General features: G+C 35.5%; 1 protein-coding gene across 6 annotated transcripts in view; it reads right to left on the bottom strand.

Moving 5' to 3' along the window:
* Positions 1 to 25,052, bottom strand: part of DAB1 (DAB adaptor protein 1) — a 2,980,230-nt gene that overhangs the window by 412,133 nt on the left and 2,543,045 nt on the right. For 4 of the 6 annotated variants that reach the window (XM_044085518.1, XM_044085519.1, XM_044085516.1 and 1 more), the window contains exons 9-10: positions 4,685 to 4,723; positions 2,858 to 2,923 (exon numbers count right to left, since the gene is read on the bottom strand). The exons of the other annotated variants lie outside the window; for them this stretch is intronic. In XM_044085518.1, the coding sequence (XP_043941453.1) occupies positions 2,858 to 2,923; positions 4,685 to 4,723 (105 nt within the window). The remainder of the gene's footprint in view (positions 1 to 2,857; positions 2,924 to 4,684; positions 4,724 to 25,052) is intronic. 6 annotated transcript variants of the gene reach the window in all.

Genomic DNA, 25,052 nt, shown 5'->3' on the forward strand with positions numbered 1-25,052 from the left:
AGTTCTACTGAAGCTTCTGGAGTCTGCATCAATGACTTCAACTACCGTTTTGGAGAAGACATTTAGAGATAAATTGATCTTAAGTTGCAGTGAATCCTCCATGGCTTTTTATTTATAATTTTTAGAGGTTATCAAGCAAGAGAGTTGGATAGGTAAGCTGTGCTAATTATGGAGTGAATTTTTTTAAATTTTGTCAGTACTGAGAAATACTTTGATACTGTCTAACGGTTTTCTCTGACTTACACTAATGATCACAGCATACAAGTTTCTCTCTTTCTCTCTCTCTCTCTCTCTTATATATATATATATATATATATATATATATATATATATATATATATATAGATGTATAGATAGATATAGATATATATTCACTATCTGGAAGGGAAACCCTGCTTCTGGCTTCTTAGCTCTTTTTTAGACGTGTCTGATTTTATACTGCCATTGTCACCAACATTCTCCTATTACTAGAGATTGTCTTAAGCAGGTCACCTCAGTCTTGCTTACCTACTAATTTTGCTTTTAAATGATATAAATTTGCCAGGACTTGCTATCATCACTGCAATTTTCTGTAAAGTGCTGTTGTCACAATGGGCAACTATATTCTTCATTCATGCTCTATACCAGACCTTTGCCTGTCTTCCTTTCTGTCACTCTCACTCTCTCAGTGTCTCTTTCTGTCCATCCACCAGAAGCATTTTGCTTCATTAACTTGACCACTGCCATTTCTGTTTCTCTACCTACTATTGCTATAAATTCTGATTCTGGGCTTACTATCCTCATGCATTTCTACATCATCCTTTGCAGTTTGCAGGGCTCACAATTCATTCCTTCTTACCAAGTTCCTGTCGTTTTGGAATCTATTTTCTCTTCCCAAGCTCCTTTTACAATAATGCCTCAAGACTGACTTAAGATAGGTCTCCCACTCTATCCTTTTCCATCTCATTATTTTGAATAATTTGTCTGAATTTGTTTTATAAATTCCATGTTCATTCTAACACCCTTCATTTTTTCCCTTTCCAGGTTATTTCTTCTATGTCCACATGATGTGTATTGTCTATCAACCTTATATCACTTTCTTCAACGATTACATTACTGAAAATGTCTAACATTATGACAAACATGTCAATTCTACCACCCTTCTCTTTTTCTGTTTCTAGAGAAGATAAGCTACTGCTCTTCCTGGTGCCACTTTTTCTACGTTTTTTAATACACTCCATTTGATCCTCTCATCTCTCGTAATTCATAGCTTCTATCCCAATGTCTTTTCTCATGCCTTTACTTCCCATGCCATTACTTCTTAAACCACAGTATCACCCATCTTTCCATTCCCCAGAAAAGACAGCTCGCCTTATTTGAAATCATAACAGCACTGGTTTCCAGATTATATCTGCTAGCCTCAGTCAGCAGTAATCTTCAACCCATAATAGATTCCTACTGTTGGGATTACTTGTTTCCCTCTGCATTTCACAAACAAGATTATAAACAGGTTCTTATATTTCCCTTTTAGCAAACTCATTGTTTTTCTTTATTTCACCACTACTTTTAGTTTTTTTTTTTTGTATGCAATCATATGGTATTGTCTGCTATATTTTTATAAATGAATGTGTAAATATCTTATGTATAGTGTATTAGCAATTGTTCTGGAGCTTTTCTCCCCGGGACTCCGCTGAAAACGGACAGCTCTGTCCAGTTGGACCTTCCCGGTAAACAACTGTAAAATAAAATAAATAAATACATCTTACTATTTCCTTTTATGTTTAATATCCTAGAGAAGAGTACATCTACCTTACCTCTCCCAAAACTTTTATGTAAAAACGTCCTCTTGACTATTTTCAATCCTCCACTTTGGGCTTTCTTACCACAACCATCTCATTTAACTGTATTATCTATAGAGTTCTCTCAGTTTTCCTTCCTATCTAGCATTCCAGATCTGGCAGAGTCTTTTAGATATTTGTTGATATTTTCTTTTTATTTTATTTGCATATATATGATGGTAGCTGTTTTCATCTAGACCTATGTAATACTCTTATAATGTGTATGTACAGTGTGCATAATGCATGCATTTTCTGCATACTTTTACCACATTAATTTGAACAACTCTATGGCTATAACAAAAGCATCTGCTTGCATTATCTTAAGAATTATTTGCAATATTATTTGTGGGAATTCCACATTTTTGCTCATCAGCAATACTTAAACTAATCCATTTTTGGCATTAAGTTTTATTTCTGTGTAATCTCTAACTGGGCCTCTTCTAAAACAAAAGTAAACAGTACCACTTGTTGACAGATTCTAAATGTTTTAATAACTGAAGTACTTGTTTAAAGAAGTTAGCAGTGCACATTTTTAGATTTCCAATGTCAACATTAAAAGGAGTTTTGTACAATAATGTTGTTGTATGTTATGCAGAAACAAAATATGACCAGCAGGTGTTACCACAGTCATTTTACAATGACTTCAGTAGGGACTAATACATTTTTTCTAAAAGCAAATACTGACAATAATGGACCTTATTACCACATGGAGTATTTGTCTCAGTACATTAAATCAAAACAACAAGATTCCAAGTTAGAAAAAAGCATTCATGAAGCCTGTTCATTTTCAAAAACAATATTCTGTTGTTTTGCCAGACTATTCTGTATCATATGACTGTTGCCAAAATGTTGTAATAATGTTATGCCACTGAGAAAAATCCTATAGACACACATATTTCCAAGAAAACACATACATGAACAGATGAGGATAAAAGAAATAAATCCAAAATAAACAGATAACCAAATAAATAAATATTCATCTGCATTCTTTCAAATAAAACAAAAAAGTTTCTTTATGTTAACCAGAAATACTGTTGTACCTGATAAATATTTTCTTCTGTACCAGGTTCATGGATTGGTTCATGCCCAGCTTCAAACACAATGTACTGTAACACCAGCATCCACCAGGAAGCAGAAAAGGAAAGCAGAAAAGTGAAACAACAGAAAACTGCAAAGTAATTGGAGCACAAGGTAATTACAATCATGCAAGAAAGATATTTACAGGGCAAGGGAAGTGCAAATGGAAAATGAAACGTTAAAAAAATTGGAAGATGGGAAGATGTTTATGGAAATATATTTCTGCATTACTGAAATTGATTTAAATGTTTATTCTTCTTGGCATTTCTTATATGAGTACATATTATTTGGAAAACAAAAGGTGCTTAAAGTGTTCTACAAGCACTCTGAAGAGGGATGGGTCTACATAATGTATAGATCACTGTACATTGATTATTTATTATTTGCTTCTCAAAATATCATATTCTCTTTTATTAAAATATTTAAAAACACAAATCAAAATTATGTCAAACATTAGAGGGCTTGTTTAGTACTGCTGGACTGAATGACTGCGTGTGTGTGTGTGTGTGTGTGTGTGTGTGTGTGTGTGTGTGTGTGTGTGTGTGTGTGTGTGTGTTTTGCTTGAGGAACAAATTGGTGGAATAATTTTGTACATGATATCTGAATACTAACATAAAATATACTAACTCATCAGTGCTAAGAAAATACTTCCCTGTAGCAGACTACACTAAGCTAGCCAGGATATATCCATTATTGTACGACTAGTTTTGTTAAGATATACTTAGTACTCACTACTAAACATTTTTAGTGTTCTCTCTCTACTAAGAGATGGCATATGTAAAATAATTTATGAAAGCCATAGATAGCCCAATCCTTGACTGGTAATAAAGTAGAAAAAATATTGCCTGAGGCTTTCATATAATGGAGATGAAACAGCAGTTCAAAGATAGGTTATCAAAATTCAATGCTTTCTTGGGAATTTATGATATTATATATCCCTCCAAACTATCTATCTAGATCTCAAATGACCATACTTATAAATATCTGTTTGTTAATGAAACTCTACATAGCTACAAATTGGTTGAATCCATCTCAAACTTCATGGGACAACTTCAAGATTTTAGTGATGAAACATATATTAGCCCACAAATTACTAATCAATGACCATAGCAAAGATATAAATAATTTGAAGATCTGGGAACAAATTTTCAATATTATACTGGCTTAAAGTACCGAGACCAGGTAAACCCCTGCACATATATACTATAAAGTCAAATTTGATCAGAAATTAAATTACTACAAGATATTAGGCCTACTGATAAGGCTCTTCATATGTTCTTCTTTATTGCTTTTTGTTAAATGATGGAAGCATTCATGTAAATCGTGTACATATATTGTAGAATTGTTGTTAGAAGCATTGTTTGGAAATTACCTATTTTTCTTTTCTCACTCAAATGTTTGTATGAACAAGTTGAAAAATAATAAAGAATTATTATTGAAAAAAAAAAAAAAAGGTGAGTCTGAAGAAGGCAAACTAATGTTAGAAGTGATAAAGCAAATAAGTATTTTGGACAATAATTTAACCTATTATGTGGTCAGTACTGCAGAAGGAGTGGTGATGATATGAATATGAACAGAGATTGTACTAACACCATTATCCATTATTTGCTATATTAGTAAATCGAAAGTACAATATTTAATTTTTATTGGATTTAACACTTATTGTACTTCTTGTTTTCAAATATTAATCGAAAATGCAAATATTTTACTTAACTATTTTCAAATATTCACCGATAATTCATTCACAAATTATAATCAGAGCTTGAAATGTTTGTGACTCCAGAGATTACCTGGTATACTGGATCCTCTACATCTTCCTCCAAAATTGTCTGAATTAGTATAAGACAGAGGCAAAAGCAGAAAAAGGAAGAAAGAGATCAAACAGAAATTAAAGATATGATTACCAAAGTACAAATCAAAAACAGAAAAAAGTGCATGCTCCAGTAAAACTAAATCACTGAATTAATTGCTCTAATATCAGGTCATAATACATTGTATTTACAACTCACTATCACATGGGTTATTAGTCAATCACTGTCATGTTGTAAAAATGGTGAACAAATTGACTGAATACATTCCAGTATTGAAGAACAAAGTTAAAAAAATGCACAGACTCTAAATATACTTTCAGAGAATAAACCAAGGATATAAATTGTAGTACCAGAAGTTCACAGAGATAATCTCATATAATCTCGACGAAAACAAACAAAAAGCAAGCAAACAAATAAATAAATAAAAACGGTTATTACTTCCGACGGCTGGTAAGCAGAAAAAAGTGGTACAAAATGAGGAGGAAGAAACCACAGTGATCCTACAGGCTTAGTGTCCATTCTGTCAAGTATATAATGGTACGAATGCAAAGGGGCTACACTAAAATCAAACAAACACAGACCTCATCAGCATTACATGTCATACTCTTTCATAGCTGACAGAAATGGTATGAGTATATGTTGGCAAGGTCTTATAATGCACATATTAAATGCTGTCTAAAGAATGACGTTACATTATAAAACATTTGAGTTACTATAGAGAAAAGACTAACAACTTAGATGCATGTTTTAGTACACAAAGATTACACAAAAATATAAGCAGAGGCATTATTCTAATATCCACCTCATAACAATGCAATTAGAAAGCACTCTGGCATAAACAGTTACTTTTCTTGGCTTTCTGTAAAGTAATAAGTTTTTACTTAAATTTTGATGTTACATCAGACTATAATAGAACACACCAAACACGGCACTACATTTTGCAGTTTTATTAATATACTTTGCTGAACCTTCAAGGCTTTAGAAACATTTGCTTCAAAATAAATAGTACTGATGCCCTTTACTGTGGTCATTTATGCAGTCCCCATATCTGCAATTTACATCAATGTATTTCGGGCTTATTTTGAATGAACAAAGTACTATATTGTTCTGAATACTGCACCATGCATCTAGTTTGAAAACCCAATGGAATGTTTATGTATCTTTATAAATTCTGATAAGAGTCATTCAAACCTCACTTATGACAGAGGGAGAGAGGAAGTGTGTGTGTGTGTGTGTGTGTGTGTGTGTGTGTGTGTGTGTGTGTGTGTGTGTGTATGAGAGAAAGAGAAAAAATAATGGTTTCTTCCTTTATGCTTTCTAAAAATTAAATGCTATATTTTAGTCACCTATGTATTGCTGATAAAAGTGTTAAATTACGGAGAAAGAAACCAACAAATTAAACTGATATCAAAACATACTGTTTTACATTGAATAATGATATATTTCTTAAAAGACACATGAATGTATTTGAAATATGAATTAAAATGTAGTAGTGAGCAACCTGACAGCTATTTTTTAAAAGATCCAAGCTACTTACTTTTGAAGGCAAAATCAAACAATGTACATTTTCTGGTAACAAAGCAGTAGAAAGGAACATGACAGACAACAAACAATGTGCTGAGTTCATTGGTTAAGTACAAATCCTACAGCTTAGTGACCTTCAAGAAAGTTGAACAAAGTTGTTAGGTTCCCAAGCAATAATTTCCATGTACTCATGTAATTAACTTCCTTTTAAATGCTGAGGTGAAATGGCACTGTATTATTCGGAGTGTGAATATATTCCAAAGGGAATGGAAGGGAAACACTAGTTGATGATCCTGCTGCATTTGTTACTACATTTTTGTGCCTCCCACAGTCGACCATTAGCTATTTCTGATGTGTTTCCTCAATCGTTGGATCTACCATACTGAATGTTTTTCCTTCCCTGGCCTAATCTGATACAGATTCAGGATATGACAGAAAACTGAGGCACCCTAGTGCCATACTGCTACTAAACTAATTGTTTTTCTAAATGCACATCCGTAAGTCAAATGGGACTAAAATTACCCACTCCCATGACCTACATCTGGCCTGGAGTTTAAATAGGACATGCTGCAGAGTCAAACTGATCTCACAGAGGTTGCCACTTTTCTGGAATAGGCTAATAAGTCATGTTAAGCAGAACACCTCTATGACTCTGTTAAAAAGGAGCCTGGATGAATGGATGGGAAACCACAAATTCTTGCCAGGAATAGTTCCCACATCCCTCTTCGACATGGGCAGTCATTACTAATAATAATCTGCACTGACTACACTTCTTCTCATGAAATATAATGGGTGTAATAGGCAAGGCTTAAAGCGCTCAGGTCAATAGCCTAGTAACCGCCTATGAACCCTTGAGCCTATGAAATATAACTTATTTACCCTGCACTTGGTAGCATCCAGAGATGTCAGCTACTGAATCCCATAGACTGTTGAAATAATGATCTGGGAATTCTTCTGTGGTTGTGATATGATCTTATGTTATTATGTGCATGACACACATCCTCAGGATGAACCTCTGCCCTTCACATTCCAGAATGCAAATGCCTATCCTTCCCTGCCAGTGTGTTGCCAAATCCTTGAGCTACTTAAGGTGCTAACTGCACCTTTATCACGAGTCAACGCCAGGGCATTCTCACTATGACTCTGCACTTGCTGCAGTTGTTAATAACAGTTTTGAGGTGATATATGTATAAATGTGTTGTCTCTCATGACTATTTCTTCCAGTCACAGATTCTCATCTGGATTTGAGTGTAAGGCTTGGGTCACCTCTCAGGAGACATTACAAAACTGAAGCAACTCAGACCTATACACCTTTGTGGCCTGTAAGTAATGAACTGCTGCAGCTGCTTTAGTTGTACAACATTACCTCTATTCTTCAGTTAAACATGCACTTGGTTAGGAGTTCATATGTAGGAACGTTTTCCACAGTGATTGGTGAAGCCAATAAGAAGCATACTGACATTATTAGAGTGACTAGAACTTTCCTTGGATATATCAACCTCATTAAAGGACTTTCTCACTATTATGGCAACTTGTAGAGCAAATGAGAGGTCTCTGCCAATAACTACACTTTTTGATTCTTCTCATTTTTTTAATGACAAGAACAGAATAAAAAGTGACAGAAAATGTTTGATTTTCAAAGGTAAGTTATGTTACATTTATGTATGTGTCTATTCTGCCCATTTCTTTTATGCCAGGCTTGGTTTACAGCTACATTTGTTGAAATAACAAGAGAAATGGACTGTATATGCAGTAATAAACAAGCATAGTATTTATAGAGATTGTTGGTATCACCTGGGCATCTGAGAAGAAGATGCCAAAAGGAAAAGGCCAAAGTGTAAGTCTTGGGATTCCCATAAATTTCTTCAGCTGTTGTGGAGAACTGGCCACTTAATGTAACCATTAGGTTTCTTTCTGGGATCCGGTAAGCTGTCCAGCACATCTCATAAATATTAAACCTTAGTTTAAAGGGTTCATCTATAATCATTATACATTAGATTGTATTAGATGTCTTTCAAGACCAAGATGAGACATATGCACCGTCAATCCTTCATCCAGCACAGGAGTGACTTTTCTGAGAAATAGACCAAGAATAAAAACATTACCTACCTTTTGAAAAACATACTACTTTATGTCCAGATAAGGTAGCTCTCTATAGTTTTTGAACCAATTCCCTCAGCAGTATTTCCACAACTCTACAGATGATACAGGTTAAGACAGGTGGGTTGATAGCTACCTGAATCAGTTGCAGGTTCAACTTTATTGATAAAGATCATTGTATCTTGTCACCAGATGCCAAGAGCTAAGCCTACAACAATATTCTTAAAAATAAAAAGATGAGTAGGGGGTCTACAAAGTTTTGTTTCAAATTTGAAAGAAAACACCTGGGAATATTTTTTAAACGTGAGTCTAGCTTTCCCTCAAGTGTAACGCTACTGAGAAATTTACCACTGTGTTTTGTTTATGAATTTTTCATTGCATTGAAATGTTATATGGACATGGCTGGTACTGCATTTATCAAATATATTACAGAAACATTTGATATCTTGCCAAAATGTTGGGGCTGCTTAGAGTATGGTCACTATCTGTACTGAATTTTGATCATTTTGGTGATCCTGCATTTTGCAAATCCTCAAGTGGCAGTATTGCACAAAAGGTTGATCTAAGCCTTGAAGAATATTATTGAGTTATAACATGATTACTTTTTTATTCATTTGTTTATGCATTAATTTATTCATTACAATGCCCATTAATTTATTCATTATTATAGGTTCATAGGTAAGTACTAGGCTATCTGCCTGAGGGCATTTATAAGCCTAGCCAGAATGTGTTGGCTTTCGCCACCCACTTAGATTAGATCCCTGTGCCTCTGTCCAGCAGAGCCATTAGTTCCCTGCGCCACTGTCCAGCACAGCCACTGCAGTGATCCCCAGGCTAAATTTTCTGTTTCCCATTAACTTGTCAAGGTTTCTTTTGAAGAGTGTTAGTGAGGAGCTCTGCCTGATGTATATTGGAATCCTGTTCCAAAGCATGGGGAGTCTCTGGGATAGGAATCTATCCCTCCAGCATGTTCTATTTATCGTTGTGGTGAGGTTTATATCTCTAGAGCGTGTGGCTCTCCGGGATTTGTTTTTTTTTTAGGTGGAGCATGTCCATCCATATTATTTTATTTAATTTGGCAATCTTAACCAGGCTAGAACACTGATCTATGCAGACCTATTTCACACTGAGCAGGGGAAAAAAGAAGAAAAAGAAACCAAGATAATCAAAAACATATAAGGCACATAAGTACACACACTGATAAAGAAACATAAAACATGCAACTAGTTTCAATTAGATACATTTACACTAATGAATAAGAATTGAATTTACAGCTCCTATTTATATAGGCTAAGACAATACACCACTTTTTTTGTAATGTAAAAAACATGCATAATATCGGGTGTTTTTATTGAAATGAAAAGTTGCTATAGGTTAGTGGCTCAAGATTCAATGATATTAAAGTTAAGAGGAGTATGAACTGAGACGGCAGGTTAAGAAGTATGGCAGTGAAGTGTTATAGATGATAAAGGACTAGCATGTGTATGGTTTATTAAATGATTACAAGATCTTTGTGACCATGTCAGATGTGCTTAAAGCAGATGCATTTAGGCATTGTTTATAAGAGGATTCTAAGTTTAGATCAGAAGTTGGGGTAGTTTTCGATGTTTTCTGATATTCAGGGAGATGGAATTTCAGACTTATTGCCAAATGTTAAAAACATTGTGGTTACTATTGTAGCGCACCACAGGTGTTGTTGAAGTAGATATGGGTTCCTTCCTACCTGACTCTGGTGACACCCCTTCTTTAGGCCTAACACCCCAAGGTGGCAAGTGATAGATTTTGTTCTAGGTGACACTTTAGTTTAAAGGGAAATAGCACAACAAATAAATTACTTCAACAGTGCAACAGTTAGCAGTAAGGCAGAGTGAGATATGCATGTAAAGAAACCGTACATTTACCCCCTTCCCCAGAACTCAACAGAAAAGATCTTGACATTCAAATATGCACACAAAGGCAATATCAATTAGCAGTAAAGCTTTTATAATACAGCAATACAAACACGGAAAAAAATGAAATGTTATTGAGGGAGAAAAAAAAAGGGTTATAATACAACAGTACAGATATGAAAAAGATGCAATGTCATTGAGCAGTAAAGATTCTTGAAGACAGCAGTACTAACACGAGAAAAATGCAATGTCACTGAACAATAAAGATTTATAATGCAACAATACAAATATGAGAAAATGAAATGTCATTTAGCAATAAAGAGTCTTTAAGGCAACAGTACTAAGACCCTCTATCCCCTATATCAATCTAAACAGACCAACTATGAGACACTCTATTGTACCCTGTTCACTGGCCAGTGACTACTTACAGTCCTACTGCCAGCATGATGGGGCCCAAGGTTGAAGCTCATATGGATCCCAGCTATTTGTAATCCACAAAGCATTTTTGGGGGGGATCCACAATCTTATAAAAGTATAAAAATGATGGACAAAAACCTCTCACTACTCCATCAAGAATATCCCAGTGACCAGGTACCTCAGTTCCTCTGACGAGAAAAATGGAAAATCACCCTCCAGAACTCTGGTAGTCATCTATGGCATCTCTGCCTAGGCCCAAGGGAACTCATTTTCTTTTTGACTCATATGCAGGCGTGGAATTATTGGATTCAGACTTCTCTCCTGAATCCACAAAATACCATCATCCAGGATTTCAGCAAGAGACAGACACAAACTGCTACCTCTCTTCTCTGTCCCAAAACACTAGAAAAAAAATCCAGTTATGCTGCAAGGCCCTTTTCCCTTCAGCTGGTCTTTCAGTCTTCCCTCCTTCAGCTAGTGTTCCAGTCTCCTCCCTTTCACTTTCGAAATTGTCTTTTATATTCCTGAAAAGGAGCTCCACCTTGTGGTATAATGGAAAACTGCAGTCTATTACTTCTACAATGAAATACAGTGGGAGCTACACTATACTGTCTCTTGATATGAATGGGTAAGAACAGAGTATGTGTTGTCAGAGTGAACATGGAGTAATAAGTCCTCTTCCATAATTTGAATCTCCATCAAACTGAGTAAGTTAGTTTTGTTTGAGTAGCGTAAACAGGAGTGAGCATAGAAGGAGTTTAGATATTTGTGGATTGTGACTAATATGCTACAGTTTTGCACAGATTTGTGGCAAATTACATTTGTGGTGGTTTGTAGATAGTTTAGGTTCTCTTTTAAGAGGAAAACAATGACTTAACCCTAATGGTGATGGCAGGGGCCAGTTTTCCACAGTAGCTGAATTGTGCGAGTAGAACTCCATTACCTATTGCTTCCATGGTCGACAGGGAATGAGAGAATGTACAACTTTTCAACAAAGTTTTTAGATTTTAATTCTGGTATTTTTGAAGTAAAGATGAAAAAATGAGGTTTCTGAATACCAAAAGACCATAGTGTTATAAGACTTTGTTGTTGTGACAGGGTTATTGTTGTGATCTATGATATGCTGACCTCTGGAACCAAATAATAGTGTTGGTTTTGTTCCAAAAAGCATTGGCTTGGTATTGGAGCAGTTAAGGATTTCCTTTCCTGCTGATAAATCAATTGTTAATAGTTTTGAGGTTATGTTGGACTTAGGACTTTATTTCTGAGGAAGCAGAGTGTAATCTGTGGATGACCAAATCATCTATGCGGAGTAAAATTGGAATTTGTGGGTGATCATGGGGGAGTTTGTTAATGTACAGAAAGTAGAAAAAGGTCCTAAAACAGAATGTGTTTCTTGTTTCTGGTTCAATTCTCAAACACATTTTCAGACTGAAAGTTTTGAAACAACTGTATTGCATTTGGACTTGCTAATAGTGAATATGTGGTAACTGATGAACATCTATAATGAAGGCTTTGTAGAGGTCAGTAAAAATTGCTTTGGTCAATAAGCTCTTGTCCATATTTGACAATAGGTAATCCATCAAGTTCCATTGAAACTGAATCCAAATGAGGAGCAGTCTGATGAACAGAGAGAAGGCCCTGAGTTTTGAAGTATTCTGGTAAGTGTATGTAGGCCTGCCTTTCTAGAATATTTATAGAGTATAGAAGATAGAAACTGGCATGAGATTCGATGGTGAGTTGAGTTGATAAATTTTTTGAATAGCCTTTGTAGTGGTATTTATCCAGATGCCAGATAATACGTTTTTGCAAAGGGATGTAGATATGTTTGAGGGGGTAATGGTGTGTTCTGACCAGGTTGTAATAAATCAAAGGTGCGAACTGTCTATAAGCACAGGTGCATCTGTAGGCTTTTCTTCAAGCAGTCTTTGTATATCATTGGATCTGATGTTTTTGAAATAAAATTGTGGAGAGAATAATGACCTGCATGCATCCAGGAAAGGTGAACTCTGGGATCAGGAGTAGAAAGATGACTAAACTCATTGGAAAAGTATTCTATTGAAGAAAGACCATGTAGGGCCATAATGTTTTGGCTGTAGATGGGTTGCTGTTTTTGGTACCGTCTGTAAATTGATTGAAATGTTTACTGAATTTTTAGGTTGGTTGAAGAGGGGAATTGGCTGCCTTTTTGGGAAGTCACCCTTACATCTTCTAACTGATTAATTTGCTATGCTTGGGCAGGCTATAAATCTTTGTTCAGTTTTCCACAAAGATACTTGTTTTACAGTTTTTTAAGACTTCATCTAATAGTTTAAATAGTTGTCTTAATTCACCCACCTGCTTTAGTTTGTTTTATTTTATTTGATTGTGTGGGAACAGTATATTATATAGGGAGAATAGTATAGATGTAAATGAGTTAACTGCAGCATTACAATCTAGAACTATGCAAGAGTAAAGCTTTTTGCAATGTTTGGTGGATTTGTGTGCAAGAGAATTGTATTTTTTTTTTCATAAAACTCCACATTTCTGATTAAGAATTAATCCTTGAACCATATTTTAGTGGTGTCACAAACCTGCATATCTTCCAGGGTTAAATCATATGGTAGTACATTTTCTTTTTTTAAGCTTAAGCATTAGGGAGTGTCATCCTCAGATTGTTCATTTCTTACAGAAATCTCCATAGGTATGAAATTGCCTTAAATGTTACTGAAAGGAAGCAAATTTCCTGTTCAGGAAGTATACATACAGGGCAGGAATGTGGGAGCCATTACTAATAAATTAGGCTTGAGACTCCCTCAGCTCTCCATCATGTGGATGCACTGTCAAAACCATCTCCCAGTGGTAGATCTGTGAAACCAGTTATTCAATTCAGTTATTTTATGCACAAATTCTGGTGCCATATTATATTAGGGAAGGATCGTGCTTTGTTCATGGGCCTTTTTTTCTTGAGACAGGGAGACAGATAAACCAGCAATGTTAGTCACCATCTCCACGAGAATGAAGTGCCCCAAATTTTTCATGCACATATGACTGATGGCAAAGTTCAAAACCATTTTTAGTTCTAAACATTCTTTTATTGTTTACTTAATTTTAATTAATTTTTTTCTTAGCATATAAAATTATACATCACACTGTTGGATGTGAGAGGAAACAGGTATACCCAGAATAACCCACACAGGCATTTGTCAAATGCAAAACTTTGCCCAGACAGTGTCCGGAAGTTAGGTCAGATCTCCAAATGGTGGAGATGGGACCTAGAGATTATAAAGTACTGCAGAATATGAACTAAAAAAGTATGGTTGTATATTTATTTATTTATTTATTTTACATTTGTTTAACGGGAGTGTCCGACTTGGCTAAGGCCCATTTTCAGTGGAGGCCCGGGGAGAGAAACTCCAATACAGAATACATTTACAGTGATAACAGAACAAAATTACATAATAGTTCCTATTCAGTAATGTACAGTAAAATGTAAGGTTTCTCGTATAAAGTAAAAGTAGAGGACATTTAGTACACATTTGTTTACATTTCTTATAAAATAAAAACTAACAGTTGGTATATATATATATATATATATATATATATATATATATATATATATATATATATAGAGTTAAAAAGCAGGTTTAGTATTTTAGGGAGTAGTCAGAGCAAAGTGAAATTTGAGTTGAGAGGAAAACAAAAAAGAGATTGTCTGCCTGGAGTATTGCAGGAGCATAGTCAGTTGCTGGTAAGATACTCCCCAAGAAGTGTCTTAAATGTAATCTTATTAGTGGTAGTTCTTATGTTCTGTGCTATTAAGTTCCATTTTTTGGATATGCGTTTTAGAGAAGAGGGTGTCTCAAAACTGTTATTGGTCTTAGTGACTGTTAGTAGAAACTGGTCAGAGGACCTGGGAGCTCTGCTGTTAGAATATGGTTGAATTAAGTTACTGAGTGCAGGGCAGTTATCAGGGTTGTAGAGTACTGAGTAGGCAAATGTTAGCTGGTTGAGGGATAGTAGATTGGGCAGTTCAACCCAATTTAATGTGTGAATGACGAAACACTGGTGTGTTCTTGATGGCAGGTGGGCTGCAAATTTTGCAGTTTTGTTGCAGCATACTTTTAATCTGTTTATGTCAGTTTTTATAAGTTTGTGAACACAGAGGAGGTGTACAGGAGGGTAGATTGTAATTGAGGTTTTGCTACGGAGTGTCTGGTTGGGTTAATAAGATATGGTTCTGCTCTCTATAGGGTACCTAGTTCCATGTGAACCTTTGATGGTGAGAACTAGGTGTCTATCGAATTTAAGAGAATGAGCTGTTGTTACTCCAAATAATTTGGTGGGTTCTACCAGTTCAATTTTGGTTTTATTGGATGAGTAAGTGGCAAAAGAGGGGTTGTTACTGTTTAATTTGTGATTGGAGAATACCATTCATTTTGTTTTGTCTGGGTTAAGTATAAGTTGGTATTGTGTGAGGTAGTTTTCAATGTGTAAAATCTTTACCATAACAGTAGATGCTCTTCTCCTCATTGTTGCAATATTTTTTACTAAAGGAGTTCCCTGCCAAGGGTAGCCCAGTGCACAGATAGTATACCAAACCCTTAGGATTTTATAAACATCATATGTCACACCTATGCTCCCTGCTCAAGGTGTTGGACAAAAGGTGCTGTACGGATGTACATACCTCAGGACTGAAATAGCGACCAGGAGGAACAACAGTCCCAGGAAGTAGGAGAAATACATGCATCCAGAAGGAGAAAGGGAAAAGGCTTGAGCATAAGGAGGGGGGGGGGGCAAATCAGGCTCGACTCTTTTGGCCTTTTTCCTTGGCAGGTGGCTGACCTTCAGGACAGGGAGGATTCCACCATCGCACCATACACCAACAATTTAAGATGTTGGTTCTCCAGATAAATGGACAAGGAGGAGAGATGACTATGTAGAATCTTAGGGACAAATGTCTGGCAGATAGAACACTATGTGTGGTCATGAAAAGCACCCAAACAAATGAAACAATGCTTTTGACAATCCTTATGGAGACTGTGGCTCCCACACAGACATTTTCACTTTCTTGATGACATGTTAACCTACAACACTGAAAAAGAAAGAAGGTTAAGAAGAAACCCCAACAGGGCACTTACCTGAAACATGGCTTGGTAACCAGCATTGAAGAAGGAGCAATCAGAATGACATTCAATGAAGGCATTTACACTAGTGGCAAAGAAGTATTGAGTACATTTGTACATCACCTTTATGCCCTATGCCTTCAGCAGGGACCATACATGTGATGTACAACATCTGTAAATCCTAAGACTTTGGTATACTGGCTACACATTGCCACCCTTGGCAGGGAATCCCTTTGGTAAAGAATACTAAAACAGTGATATGGAAGGACATCAAAGGCTATCACCACAGAAATAAAATCTGCACTTCTGTTAGCATCCAACATATGTTTCACAACAAAAAATGACTGAATATTGTTTTTTAAGGGTATCATTAAGAATTGTGTAAATAAATACACCCATGAAAAAAATTTCAAACTTTCAAAACATCGACTTTCTTATGGTCGAGACCATAAGATTGAAGTTTTTAAACTTTGAACTGTTTAAATGAAGATCGCCGTCAGCACGGAGCAGTATATTTACGATTTTCCTCATTGTAGTGTGATCTCGGAACTGGCATATTTAATTAGCAGGGCATGTGGGGGTGCATGGGGGCTTGACCCCCCCCCCTGCAAAAACATTAAAAAAAAATGTTTTGTCTTTATTTTTTTTTATTTAAATTTCAATGATTCAAAACTTTGATCTTATGGTCTCGACCATAAGAAAGTCATCAGTTTGAAAGTTTGAAATTTAGAAGTAGACCCATATATACATACATACGTAAATATATATATATATATATATATATATATATATATATATATATATATATATGTTAATATTACCCTTTTTTCTACTTTCATCTATGGTATAGCTATTGTCATACATGTAGTATATAATTTTATACACAGATATAAATTGTGAACCCGCGGTAGTGGTGCTGCGGTAGCGTTGTCACCTCACAGCAAGACGTTGTTGCGTTCGATTCTCAGCTAGAGCATCTTCTGTGTGGAGGCATGCGTGAATGGGTGTGCCTTCGTTGAAGGTTGTGCATCAGGGCTGGTAACTCGGCACGTAAAAATCCACTACCAAACATTAGTGGACCGGAGTTCCGGTGTGGTGACCCCTAACCAGGATAAGCCAAAAGACACAACAACAACACAGATATAAATTGGGACAAATCTAGTGTGTTTGTTTTGCATAAAAATTAAATGGAGACAGGAGCATGAAGACGGTGTAATTGTTGATAGTATAGAACCATAAAGCAAAAACAGAAAAACTGCACCAAGTTAACACACAAAAAACAACATTTATTCAAACCAAAAACTAAAAAGAAAAAAAGGTGTATAGAACCATGCCTAGATCGGATGCTGTTGCGCTCCAGTCACTGAACAGCCAACAAGTAGAAATCAAACTTGTAGTAGTCTGATTTGAAGAATATGAATATTGCAGATTAAAAGCAGTAAGAAAAAAAAACATGTTAAAGTTCTTATACCTAAAGAGCCATTACAAGGACCAACCCATGTCTGATAGCATAAAACATACTAGCTTCACAGACTGCAGGAGATATTTTAACATAATGCCAAAGAGTTTGAAAAAAAAATCTGGTTGATCTAGTATATATGTGCACTGACATTCATTTGACAGCTGCAGGAATTCTGGCTTAGTGTTGGAATTAACAACTGTATCAGTCTTCAGCTGTTACAATCACAGCAGAGTTACTGCAGCATTGTTCCTAAATAACATGACAGCTAAATGAAAATCTATTTTTTCTAAACTGACTTATTGAACCCTGAGAGCTTAAGTGATACGAATTCTATGAAAATCTCTACTTTTGGACAAAGTTAAGAAAAGCCCATGTATAGGCAAATATAATGCATCCTCTTGTTCCTACATCTTTCTGAAAGTCAGCATTTTTAATGAATTGCAGAAATATGGGGGTGTTTGAACACTCAAATAACAATGGCAAACAAGTGTGTATTTTTGAATAATTATCCAATCTCTACAAGAATATTTTGACATCTTTTAATAAATGCATCTGTTTTTTTTTTAAATGTAGCTCACTTGACTATTTTATTAAAACCATGCTAAAATCTTTTGACAAATTGTGAAAAAGTACTATATTTCTCATAAAACCAATAATTTTATATATAAATTAATTCAGTTAATTCTACGTGGATGCAACAACTGGCAATGAGGCCATTTTCATTGACAGGCACTTCAGCCATTTCATTTCTAATAATCTTTACTGAAATGTGAAGAAACTACAAATCTTACGACAACACCTGTAACCATAAAGCATCACAAGCTGCAGTGTAAACTACACATTCATGGATAACGTCAAACACTGCAGCTGATCTTTCTCAAACAGTCTCTATTATACTGCAGAGATGCATATTAAAAACAGCTGCCACTGACACAGCGCTCACCCAGTACAGTTAAATTCAAAGGATTATAATACTGTAACCACTTTTTAATTGCTAACTCAAAAACATAACAGCTAAGTATTTTGATTCCTTCCCAGGAAAAATATATTTTTTTCTTGACTGTTTATTTCATTAGCTGAATTTTAATCAGCTTTTCTGCAGGACTGTATATTTTCATTTTTTTTCAGTGCAGATAATCGTGACGAGTAATAATAAAGATGTGTAACAACCATGTGCACTTTGTTTTAATTTATCTTTTGTTCACAGTGTTAGTGCTGCTAGGTCAGTGGCCTGTTTTCATCGGAGACCCCAGGCAATAACTGTACTCACTAGGGGAAATTTGGCCAGGGCACTGTGGAAATTCCCTGACTTTTTCAAACCTCAAATCTGACACAGAGGTGGCTGGAGGGGTAGCAGAATCATAGAGCAAGGATGACATATATGAGCTGTCCATTATTACTGATGACCTGGCAACAGAATACACAAGGATTCTATTACTATTGTCTGTCATTGGTAGGTATGAAGCTAGCAAGGAAGGGATGGAGGAATGCTTACTGTTATTGCAGGATTCCTCTATCAGGGTCACAAGGGGTATAAGAAGCATTTTGATTAGTTATTAGAAACCACGCTTATGCAAAGAATAACACATCAAGGATTTAACATTAAAAAATATCACCATAGCTGCTTCTACTATGACAAGACAAACAAATTGTTCTCCTGTGTTAGAGTAGCATTGTCCACTTTCCAATTCCCCATAAGCAAGATAAAGTTATCAACAGGTATGAACTGCTGAACAGTGTTATTTCACTGTTGGGGATAATAACAAACAATGTAAATAGATTAATGAATTTAGACAAAACACTTTTTTCTGAAGGGTTTTTGAGTCCTACAAAGTGATCAATATGTTTTTATAGTTGCTTGAGCAAAATAATTAGGTATTACTTTTTTGAAGTCTTTAACTTCTAAAAAACAAAGAACTTCCAAACCAAGCATAAAGTGTCTGATCAATTTCATACTTCTGATGTAGATTCAGATGATATGTATTTTTGATTCTTACTGTGAAAAAGTAACCGATGTGTATCATATTTATGATAAAATGAGACTTTGGACTGGAGAACTGACTGTTTAGGCAATATTAAAAAATAAGTACAACATTATAGTGCACATTCCTGGTGTAATGCATAATAATGGTCACAAGTGCACCATGAAATACTCAGGAAAGACTAAATTTTGTTATTTTTGTAGTGATTTTAGTCATTCAGTTGGGTCATGTTAAAAATATGCCTTTTATGTGGTGAAATAGGATAGGGTTAAATACATAAGTTGCTGTGTTGTAAATGTAAGAAAAAGTTGCATTCTTGTATCGACTGTCCACTACTAATATTCTGATCATGACTATTATTATAAAATATGCAGCTTCAGAAAGAACTCAAACAGGTGACAATGTAATACAGACAGCTGTAAGGAGGCTAGGAGAGCAAGGGAAAGTGAGTTGCAAAATATTAATACTATAGAACATATATAAGAAATATAAATTTGTGTATAACATAAATGTGGTTCACTAACGGAAGATGAAGATAAAGAGGATTTACCTATAGTGAAGGGTTTTGAGAATTCAAGTAGGGTTTTTGTTAACCAAAGTAAAAGGATACTAAAACCAAGAAGTAAAGGCTTGACACCAACATTAAAAAAGGAAAAAGTCTTGATGTAGTTTTTGTAAATATAAATACTATTAGGATCAATGTGAGACGCAAAGTAGTATTAGAATGAACAATTCATAAAGACATTATCTGCCCACTGGACTTACACTATTGAAATCTAAGTCATTCTATACAATTTGAAAAGGATATAGTCTTTTGGCACATAGGCATATTCAGTTATTGCTACATTGTTAAAAACAAGGCTATTAATTATGTCAGTGTCTTAGCTGTCATAGTTGGGTATGTGATAATGCTGGGTCTTCAGTATCTAATGTTTTTAGGTTAATAGACAAGTACTAGGCAATCAGTCTGCAGGCCATTATAAGCCTAGTCAAACGACTCTATTCAAAGGTTCACTCAAGACTCAAGGAGGGCAAAACAAGATAGTTTTGGGGAGAATTTGAAGCTGCCCACCCAATTATCTAGGTTTAACTTGAAGGTGACAAGGGTGCTACTCTGCTTGGCAGGTAGTCGAAGTTTGTTCCAGATGTGAAGGATACATGGGAATAAGAGTCAATCAAACCAACTTCTTTTATTTATCTGCCGATGAAGGCTTAGTTCTTTTAGTTGATTATTTATGGCGCAATTAGTTCTACAAAGGAATGGGACGTCAAAAAGAGATAGATCTTTCATGGGTCAGAAATCTAGACACTGATCTCCATGGAGAATTCTGACTAAGTAAAGAAAGGCATGCCAGTCTCTCCTGATAACTAACATTTCTGAGGCCACTGATATTTTTAGTTATGAATTTATGAGATATTTCAAGCTATGTGATATGTTTAGACAAATACATGCGGAAAGGTGCATAATATTCAATAAGTGATTTGATAAGATACAAGTAAAGGGGGATGAAGATTTCTTTGACTCTAGTGAAAATTCCCTTTGAAAATTAGATGAGCTAGATAAAATGCTTTCTTAACTACTGTGGAGACATGATGGTCAAATGATAAGGGATTATCAACCAGAGTGGTAAAATCCCTTGCATTAGTGTCTGATAGGATGGGTGCATCATCTAAGTGAAACTATTATGTTTTCCAAAATGAACTATGCAACATTTTTTACAATTAAATTGAGACCATGGTTCTTGCATCGATTGTTAACATGGTCTATCTCATGTTGGAGCAATTGTGAGTTGGTTGAAGAGCGAACAAAGCACCTAATTTATAGTCATCTGCAAACTTAGTTAACTATAGGTCAGGAATGCTGGCCTGAAGATCTGAGAAACATACATCTCACTCAAGCTTATAATACCTTTTCATATACTTCTAGTTAACACCTATAGGTCATTATGGCATTCAGATCTCTTTTGGGACCAGCTTCTTTAACTAAGTGACTTACCAGCTAACAATAGGCAGCATTACACAGGGCCAGGATTTATTAACAAAACTACACGTACTGCTGTAGCGTTGTCGCCTCACAGTAAAGACACTGTCCGGTTCGATTCTCAGCTAGAGCGTCTTCTGCGTGGAGACATATGTGAATGGGCGTACCTTCGTTGAAGGTTGTGTGTCAGGGCTGGTAACTCGGCACGTAAAAATCAACTACCGATCATTAGCGGACCAGAGTTCCGCTGTGGCTACCCCTAACCAGGAAAAGCCGAAAGACACAAACAAACACTATGATTATTACTCTAGTATGACATGCATTAGAAAAATTAATCCCTGTTTACAAGTATTACTCAAATGTTCATGTTTATGTCCATATTATTATAACTGAATGGCTTACAGGCTATTGAGTGATATGGTGTGAAATACAATGGTGGGAGACAAGAAAATTCATTGCCAATGTCCATTTCTATCACATTACACTGGGTATATTGTTACTAATGGTAATTACGAAAATAAGCAATGTTTCCATACATACTTAATACTTTAAAAACAAGTGAATTACAGTGATATGGCAGTAGGAGAAACCTTAGATATTGTTAAAGAAAACAAACTTTGTTATTTGCACTGTAAGTTGCACTGAGAGATATTCAGTATTACTTGTATTACTAATTATACAATTAAGTATATGTTTCTCTCCTTCTGTAAATATCTCAATAAACATGTATTCTGGGAGGAAACTCTTGCTGTTATGTGAACGCTTATGTCTGGTTAACAAAAGTGTTCTAACAATATATGTCTTGATTATATAGTTTCCAAGCTATAACAATTAGTTTGTGAAAATTTAGCAAAAATACATTATTTTCGGTTTGTGCAAATTCTTAATATTTTATAATATTAATGGAAAGACTATATATGCACTGACTATTACCACTGTAAAGAATACCTCTTACTGATAACATTGCAAACTGTGCAACTGTAATAGCTTTTAGTGCTCACAAATTATTTTCATTTGTTTATCTTATGCTTTTTAAGACGATGTTTCAGAAAATGCTCTGGAATGCCAAAATGTGTTTAAGCTGCTAGTGACATTTAACATAACTACATAGGTGTTTTATATATACATATATGTCAAATAGGAGAGCCCGGTGGTATACCACTGATAAATTATTTTGCTTTCAGAATTGGCAGATGTTCATAGGTTCATAGTTGTGTACTAGGCTAATGGCCCTGGGGCCTTTACAAGCCTAACCCATAGGATTACCCAGGCATCATGCCACCTGACCTTAGTTCCCAGTGCCTCTATCGAGTAGAGCCACTGGAGTGATCCCCAGGATGAATTTTCTATTTCCTCATCAAGGTTTCTCTTGGAAAAGGGCCAGTGAGGTGCTCTGCTTGACATTTATGGGAAATCTATTCCATAGCATGGGCAATCTCTGGGTTATGAACCTGTCCCTCCAGCATGTTCTGTTAATTGTGATAATGAGGTTGAGGTCTCTGGAGCATGTGGTGCGGAAGGATTGGGATTTCTTTAGAGATAGCATTTCTAACAGAGCTGGGTCAAACATGGCTTTGTAAGCCAAGCAGAGATCGCCTCTAAGTAGGCGATATGAGACAGAGAATAGTTGGAGGCTTTTGAGTCTGTCCATGTAGGACAAATGCTTTAGGCCTAGGATCCTCTTTGTAAGGTACTTTTGCGGAAACCATATAGGCTCTGTCAGACAACCAGTTACTTATCCATAGCACAACATAAGGATTTATATGCAGATTTGCAAGACTATCAAAAATGCCCACATTGGGTAAATAACACATTGAGGACTGTGGTTAGTTTAAAAAAAATGAAAAAAATCATCTTTTAACAAAGAAGCCACAGCCATGCAATCAGCCATGTTGTATAGGAAAGTTAAATGACACAACTGAATTTATTTTCTTTTTAGCACTGCTATGAATTCCATTAAAGATTCTGGAACACATAGTCCACTGATGGTTATCACATGTTAATGAGGCTTATACATAATGCATTTTAATTATTTATTTGCCTTTGTTTACTGGGAAAGTGCAACTGGGTTTAAAGTAACCATGTTTCAGCAGAGGCCCAGGGAGAAAAGCTCCACATACACAGAACATAATAATATAGTAATACAATTACAATTTAGTTTAGTTAAATATTTGATTTTGATATAAGTACTGAGAAACTCAGTTCAAAGGGGCTTGTATTTAACACTCTATTAAGTATGTTTCGGGAGTAAATAAAATTAATAAACATTTGATTTTTGGTATTGGTACAAAGAAACAAAGCTCATAGTGGCTAACATTAAACATGTAATTAAGTAAGTTTTTGGGGTAAAAGAAAATTAATATTTTTGACACACATGTTAAATCTTATTTAGATAACAATTTGGTTAATATAGTAGTAGTAGTAGTAGTAGCTGGTTGACTAGTAGAATAGATCCGGGTATGATAACATCGCTCAATATTAGTTAGGAAGAGAAGAAATTTGCATGGGGCTAGAGCTAGTGTTAGGGATTAATTGAAATGTGGTAGTTCCTTGCAGTATTAGTGTAGAGTAATGCTGATATTAGTATTTAGGCTTGATGAATGGATGAGGAATGCTCACATTTTTGGTTAACCTTGTGGGGATGCATGGGCAAAGCCAAGAGTCTCTTAGAATTTTTTTTCAGTAGAAGACTGAACTGTGAACTTCTGTCTGCCTGTTTTAGGGATTGAGCTAGTTTGTTCCAGAGTTAGCAACCTAATTTTAGTACAGTGAGTCTCCAGAGCTATTTGATTTGGTGGTGGTTGTCAGATTTTTCAGGCTAGTGAGTAGGATTCTTGAGGGGAGTAATGTTTTAAAATGTCATGTAATGAAGGGAAATTCTCTCATTTATTAATCAGTCTGTGTGCAGTGAGCAGTTGACTGTATAAGAGATGTTGTGGATCCTCTAGCCAGTGTAGTTTTTTCAGAGATTCACAAAGGTGAGTTTCCCTGTTACGTTTCGTAGCAAAGTTTGCAACTGTATTGTAGCATGTCTCCAATTTTGATTTTTGAGTAGCTTGAAGGTTTACAAGTATAGAACATGCATACAGCAGGGTTGGAAGGAGATATGTGGTAGCAGTAGACTTTCTAGCTGAGGCTGTGAGGTAATGGTATGCCCTATAAAAGAGGCTTAAAAATAATGTGGCAAGACTGTTGCACTAGGGATTGTACAAACATTATAATACTGAAGTAGCTGAAAAATGGTGGAAACATGAGCCATGAAGCAAAATAGAAAATATGAAGTCTACATCACATGGGATCACCCATTACCAACAGTTCAAAGGAGAGATGTGAGAAAACCAGATATAGTGGTCCATGAAAAGAAGACAAAAGTAGCATTGATCATTGAAATCGCTACACCCAGTGACTACAGTATCAGGATTTGCAGACAGAAATGAGAGCAATGTGGAGGAAAGATACACAGACAATTCCAATAGTAGTAGGAGCAACTGGTCTTACAAAAAAGAATCTACAATCATATTTAGGTATGTTACCGATAAATGTTTTTACCTGATATAAGTATTTTTTGTGGCTTTCCACTTCTATTTATCTTGCTACTGTATTTTCGCCTGTTTGCTGATACATTGCTACTGTTTTATTCTGCATTTATTCTGATATTGCACTTGTTTCTCAGTTTGTTACTTTAAATATCTGTAACTGTTGCAAATTGTTTGTGTAGGCTGTGATAGCCGATTTATAGCATTTATAAGTGTTTACTGTATCTGTTCTGCTTGTCTCTTAAAAAAAAAAAAAAAAAAATCTCTTGTTTTGCCGCCTTGCTAATCAAGATTAGTCCAGTTTCAGAGCTTGCTGATCCCTAGACTTTGTTTGCAGTTCCTGTTACTGAT

This window comes from Protopterus annectens, chromosome 10.part0, assembly GCF_019279795.1.
Source record: "Protopterus annectens isolate FY-2018-M chromosome 10.part0, PAN1.0, whole genome shotgun sequence".
NCBI classification, from domain to species: Eukaryota; Metazoa; Chordata; order Ceratodontiformes; family Protopteridae; genus Protopterus; species Protopterus annectens.